The 15,024-nt window shown below is 52.6% G+C and overlaps 4 protein-coding genes across 4 annotated transcripts; 3 read left to right on the forward strand and 1 right to left on the reverse strand.

Annotated features, from left to right (window-relative positions):
- Positions 1 to 5,800: 5,800 nt before the first annotated feature.
- On the forward strand, positions 5,801 to 8,198 carry GMORB2_7131 (choline dehydrogenase; the record flags this gene model as incomplete). Its single annotated transcript, XM_035469096.1, has 6 exons — positions 5,801 to 5,996; positions 6,098 to 6,223; positions 6,323 to 6,566; positions 6,629 to 7,091; positions 7,163 to 7,610; positions 7,711 to 8,198. Coding segments are annotated over 6 exons (1,965 nt in total), but the record flags the coding sequence as incomplete, so codon positions are not given.
- A 916-nt stretch (positions 8,199 to 9,114) lies between these two features.
- GMORB2_7132 (acetyl-CoA acyltransferase 1) lies at positions 9,115 to 10,518 on the forward strand (the record flags this gene model as incomplete). Its single annotated transcript, XM_035469097.1, has 3 exons — positions 9,115 to 9,121; positions 9,208 to 9,661; positions 9,720 to 10,518. The coding sequence occupies 3 exons, from the start codon at positions 9,115 to 9,117 to the stop codon at positions 10,516 to 10,518; spliced, it is 1,260 nt and encodes a 419-aa protein (XP_035321477.1).
- Positions 10,519 to 11,929: 1,411 nt separating this feature from the next.
- GMORB2_7133 (solute carrier family 30 (zinc transporter), member 1) lies at positions 11,930 to 12,469 on the forward strand (the record flags this gene model as incomplete). The annotated part of the gene is made up of 1 exon (XM_035469098.1): positions 11,930 to 12,469. One exon carries the CDS (start codon positions 11,930 to 11,932, stop codon positions 12,467 to 12,469), a length of 540 nt encoding a protein of 179 aa, XP_035321478.1.
- A 498-nt stretch (positions 12,470 to 12,967) lies between these two features.
- GMORB2_7134 (Ornithine cyclodeaminase/mu-crystallin family) lies at positions 12,968 to 14,694 on the reverse strand (the record flags this gene model as incomplete). Its single annotated transcript, XM_035469099.1, has 3 exons — positions 12,968 to 13,397; positions 13,560 to 14,303; positions 14,450 to 14,694. 3 exons carry the CDS (start codon positions 14,692 to 14,694, stop codon positions 12,968 to 12,970), a joined length of 1,419 nt encoding a protein of 472 aa, XP_035321479.1.
- Positions 14,695 to 15,024: the final 330 nt, after the last annotated feature.

A 15,024-nucleotide genomic window follows, 5' to 3' on the forward strand; every position in this document is an offset into this window, starting at 1 on the left:
CATGCATGGCGTGAGTGGCGCCACATGCATCTTGCCTATTTTTCTCTCCTTGTATCTTCTCCCTTGTTTCTGCGCCGCCGCCATGCATGCTCGTTGCCGGGTAGATGACATAGGCTTTAAATGCCTTCTTTCTTTTTGTCGGCAACGACGGGTAACGGCTCTTGTAAGCACTTGGCATAAGGACGTGGTGTCTCTTCTCGTTTCTCTTATATCACAACGTCTAGCGATGCTTGTACGACGTACGGATATTGGCAGGCCCAGCAGCTTGGTCTATCTGTATAGCATCAGCATCAGCATCAGCATCAACAACGCCACTTCCATATGGTGAATTGCATCCACTCGCCGTACACACGATTCATTGTGTAACTACGAGTATGTTTTTTTTTAGTCCTATTTATAGAAGATAATATGTGAGCCGTATATTATGATAGCACGGGCGGGCGTTGCACACGATGCTCGAGGTATCACTTGAGGATGCATACCTTCTTCACCTCGCCAACCGGGCGACGAGGGGTTTGAAAGACGAAAACGGTAAACACATTATACACGGTCTCGGAACATGTAGTAATTATACACCAATGACGTTCCACTGACGGCAAATGCCAGGCAGCGTGGGCACGGGCTCGCCGCAAGGTAATATGTGCCATGTGCTATGCATGACCAAGAAAAAAAATGACGATAACAGAGTAACGAGGTTGCCCGGTTGACAAGATTCCCCATGGATTGACGCGGCAAGACGTCATGGCATAAATGATAGCCGATGAAAGGAAATTCCATACCGCAAGCATCTCACGGTGAAATCGAATGAAGAATTGATGTACGATAGCCGCATATGTCAGACGGCGAGACAGTTGAAAATAATGCAGAGCTCATCTTCCCCATACTCTTTCATTCTACAGCTAACACTAGTCATACCTATCTGGCAGTCATTTCCCAGCCCCTCGTGGTTTCATGCCCTCTCTATGCGCTGTCTCAGGGAGTTGGGCAGGTGTTCATATTGCAGAATCCATTCAAGGTCGGAGCAACACATATTATAGTCATTCCGGTCGCATGAGAAGAGCAACGAGCAAGGGTGGCACGGGGTAACGATCTGCAACAAGGGCAGAAGGACAACGTGCGATCGGTAGTGGTTGACGATTGCATCCGTCGAATCTGAATCAGGTATAAAACAAAACAGTTTCTTTTTTTTCGTCGCTATTCTCTCTGATAGTGTAAGTGCCAGTTACAAAGTACAAGATCACTTTTGTTTTCTCGTCAACATCATGATAATACCACATACCAGCATTTACCATGACTACATGTAACGCAGCTACTAGAGGTTAGACTCCTGCTACTCGTGTGAGTACGAGTAGATTGCCTATTTCCCATTTCAGATCCAGTACAAGTCCAGACTATAGACCCCCCCTCGATGAGAGAATATTCCAGAGCGGTTAACGCTTTTTTTTCTTCTTCAAATTGTTGCGATTCTAGGTAATCAGTCGACGAGATGACTAAACAGAGCTAGCTGGTTTCTATTCTCTGACCATTTGTCACCACGTAGGCCAATTTCCTTTTTTTGGTCCTCTCTCGCTCTGTAGTGTATAGGTACTTGCTTGCTGTAGCAGACGATACCGAACGGTTGAGAGGCGCTTGTTCTTGTTAGTTCTCTGGGTGGCCCCGTGTGGGTAAGAAAAAAATAAGATGAGAAAAGAAGAAAAAAAAAAAAATTCTCCATCCTTACCGTGCTTGCGTGTGTACTAGGTAGGACTCGCAGTACGGAGTCCATGTGCGCGTTTGTAATCTATGGAGTAGAGTCCAGATCTACGGCACGGTATACACGGTATATCGCCAGTGTGGGTAGAATGCGAAAACAAATGAAGGAAAAAAAAAAGACTCCGTGGTTAATCCTCCCAACCCTCCAGTAGTATGGGATCAGGACTGGAGGCCGCGTGGCAGCCATGGCGCATGGGGCAAGACTAACCCGCATTCTTACACATTCCATCTCAACGGGCAGTCTGCCTTTTTTTATTTATTACTCTGAGACGTATGCATGTCGTAAGCTTGGGTTACGTGTCCAGGCAAGTGATTGTACGACTGATCGTTCTGTACGAACTATAGGCGTTAATCGTACGAGTAGGGAGCTGTATGAAGAGAAGTGGTGATGCTAGTATCAATACTACTTACTCCCTGGGTAAACGGTTCAAACGAAACACCAATCCTGTGCTGGGACTCCATACTAATACTACTACTACTACTACTACTACTACTACTACTACTACTACTACTACTACTGTGAGATCTCACGTGCCCGTCGCTCGTATTTAGTATGATTACCTTCTCATTTCCCTTATCACTGGAGCCGTCCAAAGTTTTGACAATTAATTTCCAAGGACCGTGGGGGCTTATGTACGTCGTGCGCTGTTCGGTCAGGTATATTATCATATATTGTCAAGAGAGAGAGATATAATATACGAAGTATTATCATGACCTCTACAACCAAAAGAGGAAGGCGCCCGGGCATAATCTGTAGACAGATCTTGACAAGAGGATGGGAAACCTAGCAACTTATCGACATCCTTGCTAGTGGCAACATTGGCAACTCGGCACTACGACTACTTGGCACGCACGCCCCCTGAGTTGTGGCTGTCGGTTGGTTACAACAACAAGCCGTGGTAGTGAAGCACAGCTTTCCAACACGCCGGGTGTGGTGGGTCTCATCTCTGTTCACAAGGGGGAACGGGAAGCCATAGAAAGAGGCTGAGAGAGTTGAGAAGGCGAACTGAGCTTCGCACCATTGGCCATCTGAGCCCCTTAGAACTGGGGCAGGGACCTCGTGTTCAGAAACAACAATGCATGAAAGTTGTCCCAGTTCACACCAGTGATAGCACCGTCGTACTCTGTAGAGNGGGGGGGGGGGGGGGGGGAGGGGGTGGTGAGGAGAAGGCGGAGGTGAGAGCGAGAGTGAGAGCGAGTCAAGGCTTACTTACGTTGTTTACTTTCTCTAATCTGTCCAGGATACTAAATAATACTCTCTGCCTGAAGTCCGGAGAAGGGGATCCTGACGACATAAGGGCCCACGGCTGGTGATGGTGACGATAGCCACCTCCACACCATATCCCCCCCCTCCTTCCAGATCTCACAATGCTTCGGATCCTTTTCAGTTCCTTCTTGCGCTACGAGGAACAACAAATTACACCAAGCAGACTCTGCAGGGTCTTACTGTAATCATGACGCTGTTACGGAGCAATAATACTCTGTAACCGAATCCAGATAGGCGGCAGAAGAGGATGCCCCTCAGCTTCGGCAGGTTCAGCCTTCAGGACCTGGCAATGTGGAGATTGCGGATACTTCTGTTAAATTGCGATTGTCGGAGCGTCACTGAGCCACAGAGTCATAGTGGACCAAACCACCTACGAGTACATATATGGATACAGCCTACAGATACAGCCACGCTCCCGATACAGAAAAAACAGACCTTCGACCTGTCGAGGTGACATTTGACCGCTACATACTACCTATGCGTAGGTCGGTAAGTCCGCGCATGCTGCCATTTTGACGAGGGCAAGATCCCCCCCGAAAGTCTTGCAACTTGCCAGAGTCCAATCTGGAGAGGACGCAAGACTTGGTCACATCCCCGAAGGGGGCCTTTAGGCTATACGAGCGTGCATTCTTACTTGGATTTACTTGGATGCGTTGGGCTACACGGTCCCCCCCCCAAGCCCTGAAAGAGGGCCTGGTTAGTGGATTGAGAGCCCGGAAGAGTCTTCTTAGCTTATTGTAGGTGCTGAGGCCCTGGAGCAGGCCTACCCGACGCGCTGAAGAGGGCCCGTATCCCTGTCTCTCCGGGTTGTCGACACCCATCCATGCCAATCACGTCGCTATTTATAATTACCCGGACGTTTTCTCGTAATATTTCTGAGGGCAGCGAGCATCAGAAGGCTTGACGGAGTTGAAGGAAGGCACAACCCTCTGTTCCACTTTTTTTCCCTTCCCTTCTCCCACGCCCTCCCCCTCCATTCTCGCTCTCGTCTTCTAAGTTCTACCCATCATCAATCGCCACCAGAAATACACGCGAGCCACGTTGGTTATCTACCATTGCCGTCTTTCCGAGTGCATCCCACATGACGACTACGGATACAATCTTCGTGATACGAAGTCTTGTACAGGTTACGGGTACGATCTACGTCCCTGCTTGTCCGTGTGCAGAACCTGCTCCGAAAAACAAGAACAAGAGAGGACACGTACGGCTACATGTACTCGTCATACCGCTGTCCCGTCTGCTTTCGACTACCTGTACGGTATTGTCCGCCCCGCTGCCGGCCCCGTCACTTTGTCGTGAGACGCGCCAGAAAAAGGAAAGGACACAGGAGCATCAGCTTTGATGGCACTGCGATCCAACCCCTGCATGCCTTGTCCTTGGCGCCGTGTTCCCAAGAAGGAAAAAGGATATACTGTTGTACTAGCGACTGCCGGTCACAAATGAGAATGCATGGGACAGTCAGCCAGCTCTCGTGCCAAGTCCAACAATTTACCCTCCAAAGACTCAAGAGAGTGATGGCACTCGGCAGGTTCCTGGAGCGGATACACCACCTAGGTACCTTGAGCTACTCGTACGCTGCTTACTGCTGCTAATACTACTACTAGCGGCACGACCGCTGCTAAAGGTACAGGTACATGTAATGCGACTACGACCACGAGTACTCCGAATCAGCCTGCGTACTATTAGTAGGTACGATCGGGTGGATCGCGGTGCTAAAAAGGTCTTTGGCGCCGAAGAGAGAGAGATATGGTTGAAACAGCGTCGTTGAGTACGTACTCCCGCATACCAGCGGCCAGCACTGTCCAATCCTCACCCACCACCACTCTCACTGGCTGACTCGGTCGTCTAGGGAACAAAGTACAGCGGCCAGAAACGACGAAACGCCCCGACGCCGGCTACGGTGCTTTGTTCTGGTAGTAGCCATGCCAACAGAGCCTCCTCTGACGTTGAACGTTGAATCCCTCTCTTCGTGCGTATCAGACTCGTACGAGGAAGTCTGGTGATGCACGGCAACCGCCATATGAAATTCCTGGTTGACAGACCCTCATTGACTCTGCCAAGATTCGCTATCCAGCACACACCTTGCGGATTGACAGAGATGATTATTATTGCCCATTCTACCAGTATGAGTACACTCGTACCAGTACGGAGACTCGACAGCGCGTACTAGTATGGGCTCCGCAGAGAGAATCCGTGTTCGAGGGACAGTACGGTACTTACGGCTACGAGTGCAGTCCTCTCGAGCCTTGGAGCGCGCCGCAGCAAGATAGGACGGCTCGGAAGGGCTGCGGGGATAGAGAACTGGGTATCCATTCATGATCCACACCCCTGTTTTCCTGCTCCCTACCCCTGCCCCCCCCACCATTCGGCCCCCTGGCGGCGAAAACAGCAAATGCTGCTGATCGTACCTATCTCGTGTGTGCATATCAATTGACTTAGGTCTTGGGACTATGGATACGGGGGCGTCTGATACATGGGAGCCTAGCTTCCCAACTAGGCGACTGACATTGGCCCTTGGTTGGTTTCGTCCAACTTGTGTGCGTGCTCTGAGATCCGCAAATCCTTTTCAGGAACCGGTCCCCTCTGCCCACACCTCCTCCACCATCCTTTTAATATCTGGCACCTGTTAAAACAACGGCCGACGGCCTCATTTTTCTTCTTCCCTCCCTTTGTCGCTTCGTCGTTCTCTCTCTCTCACGTTCACTGACTACATCAATACCGACGACGACGACGACGACGATGCGGTTCGGATCTCAACTGTCTGCTCCACGGAGCGTAGGCGTCGCTCTCGCCCTCGCTGCCCAACTCACCGACGCGCTGGGTCCAGTCACGGAAATCTCCGAGTCCTACGACTTCGTCATTGTCGGTGGTGGTCAGGCCGGCCTGGTTCTTGGTGGCCGTCTGTCCGAAGACAAGAACCACACCGTTTTGGTCCTTGAGGCTGGTCAGGATGGAGACGACTACCGGACGCGTATAGGTGCGTCACGATTTCCGGAGACGCCTCTCATCTCTCGGGGCTTGAATTGAAGATGAAACGGACCGGGAGAAATGGTGACTAACAATGGTCTTGCCCTACAGACACGCCTGCCGACTCGTACTTTGACTCGCTCTGGCAGACCCCTCTCAACTGGAACTTCAGCACGACCGGCCAAGCCGCCCTGGACAACCGTGCGGTTACTTGGCCCCGCGGCAAGACTCTTGGAGGTTCGCATCACTCACCAGCTTTTGTTTCTCACCACCGAAAATCCTCAGTCCTTTTTTCTCCCGGAATGGCTGGACTGACGTGGCCGTAATACTCAACAGGCTCCTCGGCCATCAACGGTCTCTACATGACCCGTCCGGGAACCCAGGATCTCGATGCCTGGCATGAGCTCCTCGGCGACATGGAGGGCGCCGACGCCTGGACCTGGTCGTCATTTTACCAGGCTCTTATCAAGAGCGAGAACTTCACTGGCGCTACTGAGTCGATAGCCTCCGAAGCGAACATCCTCTGGAACACATCCGATCACGGTTCGACCGGACCTATTCACACCTCGTACCCTGGCTAGTATGGCTGCCCAAGAGTTCTCTAATTTCCTTTGACGTCGTGATGCTAACCGTCTTTCGCAGCACCTTTGCCGAGGTTGGCAACTGGACCAAGGCCTTCGACTCCATTGGCGTCTCGCCCTCGGGTAACATGTACGGCGGTGACGTCTGGGGTGCCGAGATCTCGACGTCGTGCATCAACACCTCCAACTGGACGCGCTCCTACAGCCGTACTGGTTACCTCGACCCACTCCCTGACAATGGCAACTACGATGTCCTCGCTAACGCCCACGTCACTCGAGTCGTCTTTGACGACTCGACCGGTGCTGACAACCTGACGGCCACCGGAGTCGAGTACACCATGAACAACGGCACGACCATCAAGAAGGTCAAGGTCAACAAGGAGGTTATCATCTCTTCCGGATCCATTGGCAGCCCCGCCGTCCTCATGTACAGCGGCGTCGGACCGAAGGACGTCCTCAAGGATGCCGGTATCGATCTTGTGTATGAGCTTCCTGGTGTTGGCCAGCACCTCCAGGACCACCTTGTGAGTATATCCCTCGAAGCGTGCGCGCGCCCGCAGAAAAAAAAAAGACTAGAAGAACTGACTCGGAACAGAGTGCCACTCTCATGTACGAGGCGGCCGCGAACACCGAAACTGCCGGCACTATCTGGTACCGGAACGGGACCGACAAGACCGATACGCTGTACCTGTCGTACATCAACTCAGCCATTGCCTACGTTAACTCCACCTTCATGTACGGCGACGATGTCGACTCCTTCAGCTCCGACGCTCTTTCCAACCGGGACAAGTACAAGCCTGACTCGGCCTACGAGGACAACGTTGTTGCCGGGTACCAGGCTATCTTCAACACGACTGCCTCGACCATTTGGAAGAGCCCCATCGGTCAGGTTGAGCTGCTTCTCATGAACAGCGATGCCTGGGGCAAGATTGGTATCACCGCCGCCCTTCAGCACCCCCTCAGCCACGGCCGTGTCTACGTCAACTCGTCCAACCCCCTGGACTACCCCATAATTGACCCCAACTACCTTGATAATCCTGCTGGTATGTTCCATCTCCCACTTACCTCTTCCCCGTCTCACGTCATTCCTCCTGGAAAATGAACATGTCCCGCGATGGCACCGAGACTAACGGTTATATCCAGACCTTGATATGCTCATCAAGGGTCTTAAGATTGCCCGCAGCGTCGCCGAGTCCAGCCCCTACAGTGGCCTGCTGGTCAACGAGACGTCTCCCGGAATCGACACGCAGACCGACGCCGAGTGGAAAGAGTGGCTTAACGATAGCGCCGACACCGAGTTCCACCCCTCGTCTACCTGTGCCATGCTTCCCCGCGACCAGGGTGGTGTCGTCGACGCCAAGCTTCGCGTGTACGGCTTCGCCAACCTCCGTGTCGCCGACGCCAGTGTCCCTCCCATATCGTTCAGCAGCCATCTTATGTCTTCGACGTACGGAATCGCCGAGAAGGCAAGCGAGATTATTCGCAAGGACTACGCCAAGGGATCTTCCTCCACCTTTGCCAGCACCGGTACCAATGGTGACAGCGATGACGGTGACAGTGCTGCCGTGTCCCTCTCGTCGTCGTGGGCCGTGCCCCTCGTCGTTGCTGCCGTGTTGGGCTTGTACATGTAAAACGAAATGGTTAATAGTGTTTTCTTTTTCCCTTCTCACCTCTCCGGCGTGGTTTTCAATTTTCCATCATTATTATTTAGAAACATTTCTGCTCTTTGTTGGGAACCGGGAACGTCCCCGGGAACATGTGGCAAGAGAGAAACTTGGGCGCTGGTGATATATAGCTTCTTGCTTTTGTTGAACGACTTTATGTATAAATTTGGGATAACCGTCTATCGTCCTTTTTCCTTTTTTCCATCATATTCTTATACTCTGTCTTATCCTGTCTTTTTTCCATGCAATAAAGAGCAAGACTATATCATGAGACAGAGGAAATTGATATTTCACAAGAGAGGGGGATGATTTATCATCACTATTGAGATTTTATCAGGTACTCTTTCTGTCGATAGCCTTGGGAGAAAAGTGATTGCCACATCTTACTCTTTACGATGACCATATGAAAGATGTTGAGTCTTGTGACCGGTGTGCATGCCGTTGTGGCATTACATAATTCAAAAGAACTGTCGAATGAGTAATCTCCCCCAGAGCATCCCTCCGGCAGCATGTGATTGCACTCCATACGCTCCATACGGGCGGGTAATAGGCTGATAGCCTACCGACAGCTGGGCCAGCGCCAAGAACCCTCCCTGCACATGCCTCGGTCGAATAGGCCATAGCTCACAGTTGACATCAGCGGCTCTCCCCAGTCTGACAAGGGCAGAGCAGCTAGGTTCCCCTAACTCCAACAACCGACCGAGGCTCATTGAACATTTGTCCTTGTTATTTGAACCCCGTCATTGTACCTTGCTGATTACATCTTCCCCATCTACTTCGTCCCTTTCTTTATACACAACACACACACACACACACACACACACACACACACACACAAACAATTCATATTCCCCCCTTTCTTCATCGAAAACGACCCGCAAACATGGGTGGTGAGTCGAACACCTCCATAGACGACCGTTGATCTTTCATAACTTACTAACGGCCCATGCTCTCTTCTTCTTGACGGAAAAAACAGCCATCGAAAGAATCTCCCAGATAGGAGGCCAGGTCTCCGGAAACCCCACGGCCGGCGGCCGCGACAAGATCCTCGAGAAGCGTCCGGATGACGTGGTCGTGACGGCCTGCACGCGGACAGCCTTCACCAAGGGCGGCAAGGGCGGCTTCAAGGATACGCAGGCGTCGGACCTGGTGGCCGGCGTGCTCAAGTCGGTCATCGAGAGGTCCGGGATCAACCCGGCCCTGATCGAGGACATCTGCGTGGGAACGGTGCTCGCCCCCGGCGGTGGCGCCACCGAGATGCGCGCCGCCAGCCTGGTGGCGGGCATCCCCGAGACGGCGGCTGTGCGGACGCTCAATCGCCAGTGCTCGTCGGGTCTCCAGGCCTGCGTGGATGTGGCCAACCAGATCAAGACGGGCATGATTGACGTCGGTATCGGTGCTGGTGTCGAGAGCATGAGCAACAACTATGGGTATGTCTTCCATACTGCCTAGATAGGAACGGGATGATGCTGACATGCCAAACTGCAGCCCTGCGGCTGTCAGTGAATTCTCCGAACTCCTCGAGAGCCACCCGGCCTCAGCCAGCTGCAAGGTGCCCATGGGCCTGCTGTCGGAGGACATGGCCAAGGACCTCAAGATCACGAGGCAGTCGCAGGACGCGTTTGCGGCGTCGTCGTACCAGAAGGCTGAGAAGGCGCAGAAGGAGGGCCTGTTCAAGGAGGAGATCACGCCGCTAAAGGTCAAGTTTGAGGACCCCAAGACGGGCGAGGTCAAGGAGGTAGTCGTCGACAAGGACGACGGCGTACGCCCGGGCATGACGGCCGAGGCGCTGGGCAAGATCCGCCCGGCTTTCGCCAAGGACGGCAGCATCCATGCCGGCAACGCCAGCCAGATCTCGGACGGCGCCGCGGCCGTGCTCCTCATGCGACGCGACACGGCCGAGAAGCTTGGCCAGCCCATCATCGGCAAGTACGTGTGCGCGTCGGTGGTGGGCGTCAAGCCCCTGCTCATGGGCCAGGGCCCCTGGAAGGCCATCCCGCGCGCTCTCGAGCTGGCCGGAATCTCCAGGGACGACGTGGACATCTACGAGATCAACGAGGCCTTTGCCAGCCAGTGCCTGTGGTGCGCCAACGAGCTGGGCATCCCTCAGGAGAAGATCAACCCCAAGGGGGGAGCTATCGCCTTCGGTCACCCCCTCGGCTGCACTGGAGCCAGGCAGGTGTCTACTCTGCTGTACGAGCTCAAGCGTACGGGGAAGAAGGTTGGCAACACGTCCATGTGTGTTGGTACTGGAATGGGTATGAGCGCTGTCTGGGTCGCTGAGTAAGATGCAGAAAAGGAAGGACGATGTTACATACAAACACACACACACACACACACACACACACACAAGATAGCTTATGAGTTAAAAAAAACATTGTACAAAGTATATGATCGGCATGGGAATTCGTTGTCTCTACTTTGCAGAAATATCGTATCACTGTCAGCATACGTATTGTCAGTATACGTATTCAACCCCGAGAGGTATCTCATATGTGACGCTTCCCAACTTAGGCTACGTCGCATAGGTTGGCTGCCCTTCAACAAAGCACATTACCTGTAACCTCTAGCCCGTATACTATGGGCTGTAGGCTGTATGCAGTACACATAGTCTGAGGCTGCTCTCCGTTTCCGGATGCGTGGATGTCTGTAAACGGGACATTGGGGAATGTACATACTGCGCAGATTTGACTCGACTGTGTTGCGAGCCAGCCCTCGGCTTGGAGACGAAGGGCTGCTCTCAAGGGACCGTCTAGGCTGATGAATGTAATACATCGGCCTATATAGCTGCAAACACACACGAGGGCAATGCGGAGGAATGTCAGACTGTCCTGGAACTTGCTGATTGCGTACGATTGACACTGTCTTAGCTCTCCAAGACAGATGCGTTCCGGGGAGGCCAGCATGCCGTCCTTGTCGACTTGCCGATTTGCCGTTCTGCCGTCATATGGGACGATTTCCATTGATGGAATCTTTTCGAAGCGTATTCGCCAATAGGGATCCATGGATGATGAACGCAGACAGACTTTCTGATGGCGGATGTTGATGGCTGTCAGGTATTCCGTCTTGTCAACAGACTTTGACGGTGGAAGGCATTCATTGATTGCTAGGAGTTTGAGAAGAAGCCCGTCAAGGTTCTATTTTTACATAGAAAGGCCCCCTCCCCCCTCCAAAAAAAAAAATAGAAATGAAATGAAACGAAATTTGTCTACAGATTACATGCGTGTGAATGACGTGCTGAAGAATGAGAAATATTCCGTGTCTTGCATTCAATTCAAGGCTCGAGAGCCGTGTCCTTCACACCACCAATTACCTTAATTCTAATATTTACACTACTACTAGAATTGGGTGTTCGACGTCAAACACGGCTGATGGAAATTATGACAGGAAGACGGGACGGAAGGGGGGAGGGGAGCCTTGGTTTCGATCCAGTTTGGTGTCGAATTCTTGCCGGCTGACGATACCAAGAGACAAGACGTCACTGAACGAGACGCGAGAAACCTCAGAATTGACGGAGAGGGATAGGGAGGAAGAAGGAATGAAAAAAAGTATAAGAAGGTCGACGGAAGTCCATGTTTCTTCCATGTAGGCTCTCATCTCTACATCTCAGAAGCATCCTCAAGAGTCATATAAACTATATACATTCATACACAAACCACCCTCACCCTCCCCCTTCAGATCTGCACGAATCCTTCATCATGAAGTCCTTCTTCACCCTAGCTACCATCCTGGCTATTGCCCGTGCCAGCCCGGTCGATGTGTCGGCCGTGAAGGAAAACGAGGCTCGAGGCCTCCCCCACCACGTCCCTGCCGTCCCTGAGGTCGATTTGCCAAAGATCCCCTTCCCTAAGGTGCCTCACGGCGACGTTGGTGCTCGCGGCATCGATATTGACTTCGGCCACAACCACGATCATGACCACGACCACGACCACGACCACGACCATGACCACGATCATGACCACGATCACGACCATGACCATGACCACGGTCATGATCATGACCACGATCGTCGCGAGGCCGGCCTCCCGGACGATTTTGTTTGGGACGACCTCGATCTCCACAAGCTCAACGATCGTGGTACACCCGCCCCCGCTGGTTATGACCACGGCCACGATCACCATGATTCGGACTCCGACTCCGACTGTGATGACTCCGATTCTGACGACGACCATGACCATGATCACGATCACGATCATGACCATGACCACGACCACGACCACGATCACTATCGTCGCTAGACTGGCTACCTTGCTTTCTAGGACACACTCTGGGAGCTCGGCGGTCGTGGCCGATCCATCGTTGGTAACTCTTTCAATCAGTTCATCCACGATCAAGTCGGCCGGCGAGGAGAGATGGATGTCCGAGTCACAGAGCCGTTCCTGTGCTAAGAGGGGTCTTGTTTCTGAGAGGGGTTATGACGGAAACATGAAATGTGCCTGGTTGGGATTCTAGTGCTATGGCGTAACTTCGAACCGCATGTACTGGCAGGATCTCTTGCCTGGACCAGGTGGGATGAGTTGAATATGGCGCTTTGGGTGTTTTCAGTCGGGGGACAAAATAGGTTCCGTTAATATCTGGTAATAAAAAAGGAAGGCATATGCACACAATTGGTCATATGCGTCATAATATCGGTGACGGTTTGAGAAATGAAATCTTTCAAGACGTGAGTTCACGACAGAAAGTAAGAAATGAACAAACAAACAGAAAGAACGGACACGTCTGACTTCTTTCCGAATCTAAAAGTCGGGAATACGGGTGCCAATATCCCTCTCTTCAGCCAACTTCATCAGTTCGTTCCCGACGACCAGGTCCATCATGCCTAGCCCCACGCTCTTGTAGATGACTGTACCGTCCCGCAGCCACCGACTCAGCGCGGTCTCGTCCTTGGCAGCGTGGCCGTGCTGGTGGCTCTTGTGAGACGGAATGGTGCTACTGCTTGCGGACTTGCGGAAGGGGAGACGGCCGAGAGAGGTGCTGCTGGATGTCCTGGAATCATGCTTCCCCCTCGAAGGGCTCGGCGGCCTCGACGATGCAGGTGACGACAACGACGTGGCCGGCATCTCATCGGGTGTATCGCTCTGGGTACGGGGAGTAGCAGGTGTGCTCTCAGTCTCGGACTCGGACTCCTGATTGTCAATTTGACGTAGCATGACGAGTTCTCCAAGCCTGTCATTTGATGATGATCATTGTCAGAAATAGGATACACATAAGATATAAGATACATACATACATATATATATATATATATATATATATATATACATGTGTGTGTGTGTGTGTGTGTGTGTGTGTGTATAAAGACCAAAAAAAAAAGGGTAATCAACATACTCGACAAGCTGGGTAGGCTGGATATTAGCCGCGACAATCTCACCAGCCTCGTGGAGTGCGCCATCTAGCGAGTCGACGATGACGACGCCCCCGTGGTCGGCATGCTTGTGGAAGTGGCGGCGGGTGGCCGAGTCATGCTTCTTTGTGGCCTGGACGAGTAGGCCGTGCGGCAGCTCTCTCATATCCGGGGTGAGACTGCCGACGGCGATGATCAGGCGGCCCTTGCGGCGGCCGTCGTGCGACGTGAGGACGCCGCCGTCAAAGAGCTGCTCACGCGACGGGGTGCAGCAGTAAATGATGTCGGCGTTGAAGACGTAGTCATTCAGGAGGCGCTCAAAGTCATGGAAGGAGGGCGTGATGACGGCGAACTCGGTGCCCGACCAGCCCTCGCGCTGCTTGACCTCATCAGGCAGCGCGGCCAGCCGCCGGAGCAGCGAGGCCGCCCCCGTGAAGTTGCGGTTCGACACGTACACCTTCCGGACCGACGTGCCGCGCACCATGAGCGCCAGCCGCAGGTGCCAGTAAGCCTGCGTGCCCGCCCCGAAGACGAGGATGCGCTCAAACTTCCGCCGCCGCATGACGAGACACAGCGACGCCAAGGCCGTGCGGAACGCCGTCAGAGTCTTGGCGTGGATCAGCCCTACGGGTTCGCCCGCCGGTGAGAAGAGGTTGAGGACTCCCACCGGCGCAATCGCCTTGCTGCCTTCATTTGAGTCCTGGGCGTCTTCACAGCCTATGGAGAAGCTTATAGCTGATGAGGATTCATTCGATTTTAGTGTCTTCTAATCTTTTTCTCGTCTGTTGTCCCGCTCTTCTTTCTCTCCTTCTCATGAAAGGAAGACGATCGGGTGGAAGGGGGGATGGAAAAAAGATTGAATAATGGCAATCACCTACTCTTGCATCCCATGCCTTCGGGCCCGCATGAAGGCATGTAGAGACTGGTGGCCTGAGTGGCATGATGAAAGGTCTTGATGCGACGAGGCTGCTGATAAGGACCGTCGGGACCAGGCTGCGAGTTGGTCGAGTACTGGTGGAGCGCTGCCGACAAGACAGAACTGAAGTCGATGAGCCGGTCGGCTGTCAAGCCTTCGAGAATGGATTGGACCTGATGGTCCGAGAGAACAGTCAAGGTCATGATACGACGGTAGAGGGGGCAAGAGATGTGAACTATTTGTGTAGAGATGGGGAGAGGGATGGGGAGAGAAAGAGAGAAAAGAGAGAGAGTGAGGGAGAGAGAGGAAGACAATCACTTCATCCTTACCCCAGGTTGACGCAGGAGAATTAAAGGTGAAGAGAGTTAGTAAGGTTGTTTGATACTAATTAATATTATGTACCTTGCTACTCCGTAATACCACAGATTATGGGTCATGGCATATTATGGGATCACGAACCTCCCCTCACGCTAGGCCACTTTTGAGGAGCAGGCGCAGAAAAAAATTCTAGCAAAAATTCTAAAAAAAAAAAA

Source organism: Geosmithia morbida, assembly GCF_012550715.1.
Source record: "Geosmithia morbida isolate 1262 chromosome Unknown scaffold_7, whole genome shotgun sequence".
Lineage (NCBI taxonomy): Eukaryota > Fungi > Ascomycota > Sordariomycetes > Hypocreales > Bionectriaceae > Geosmithia > Geosmithia morbida.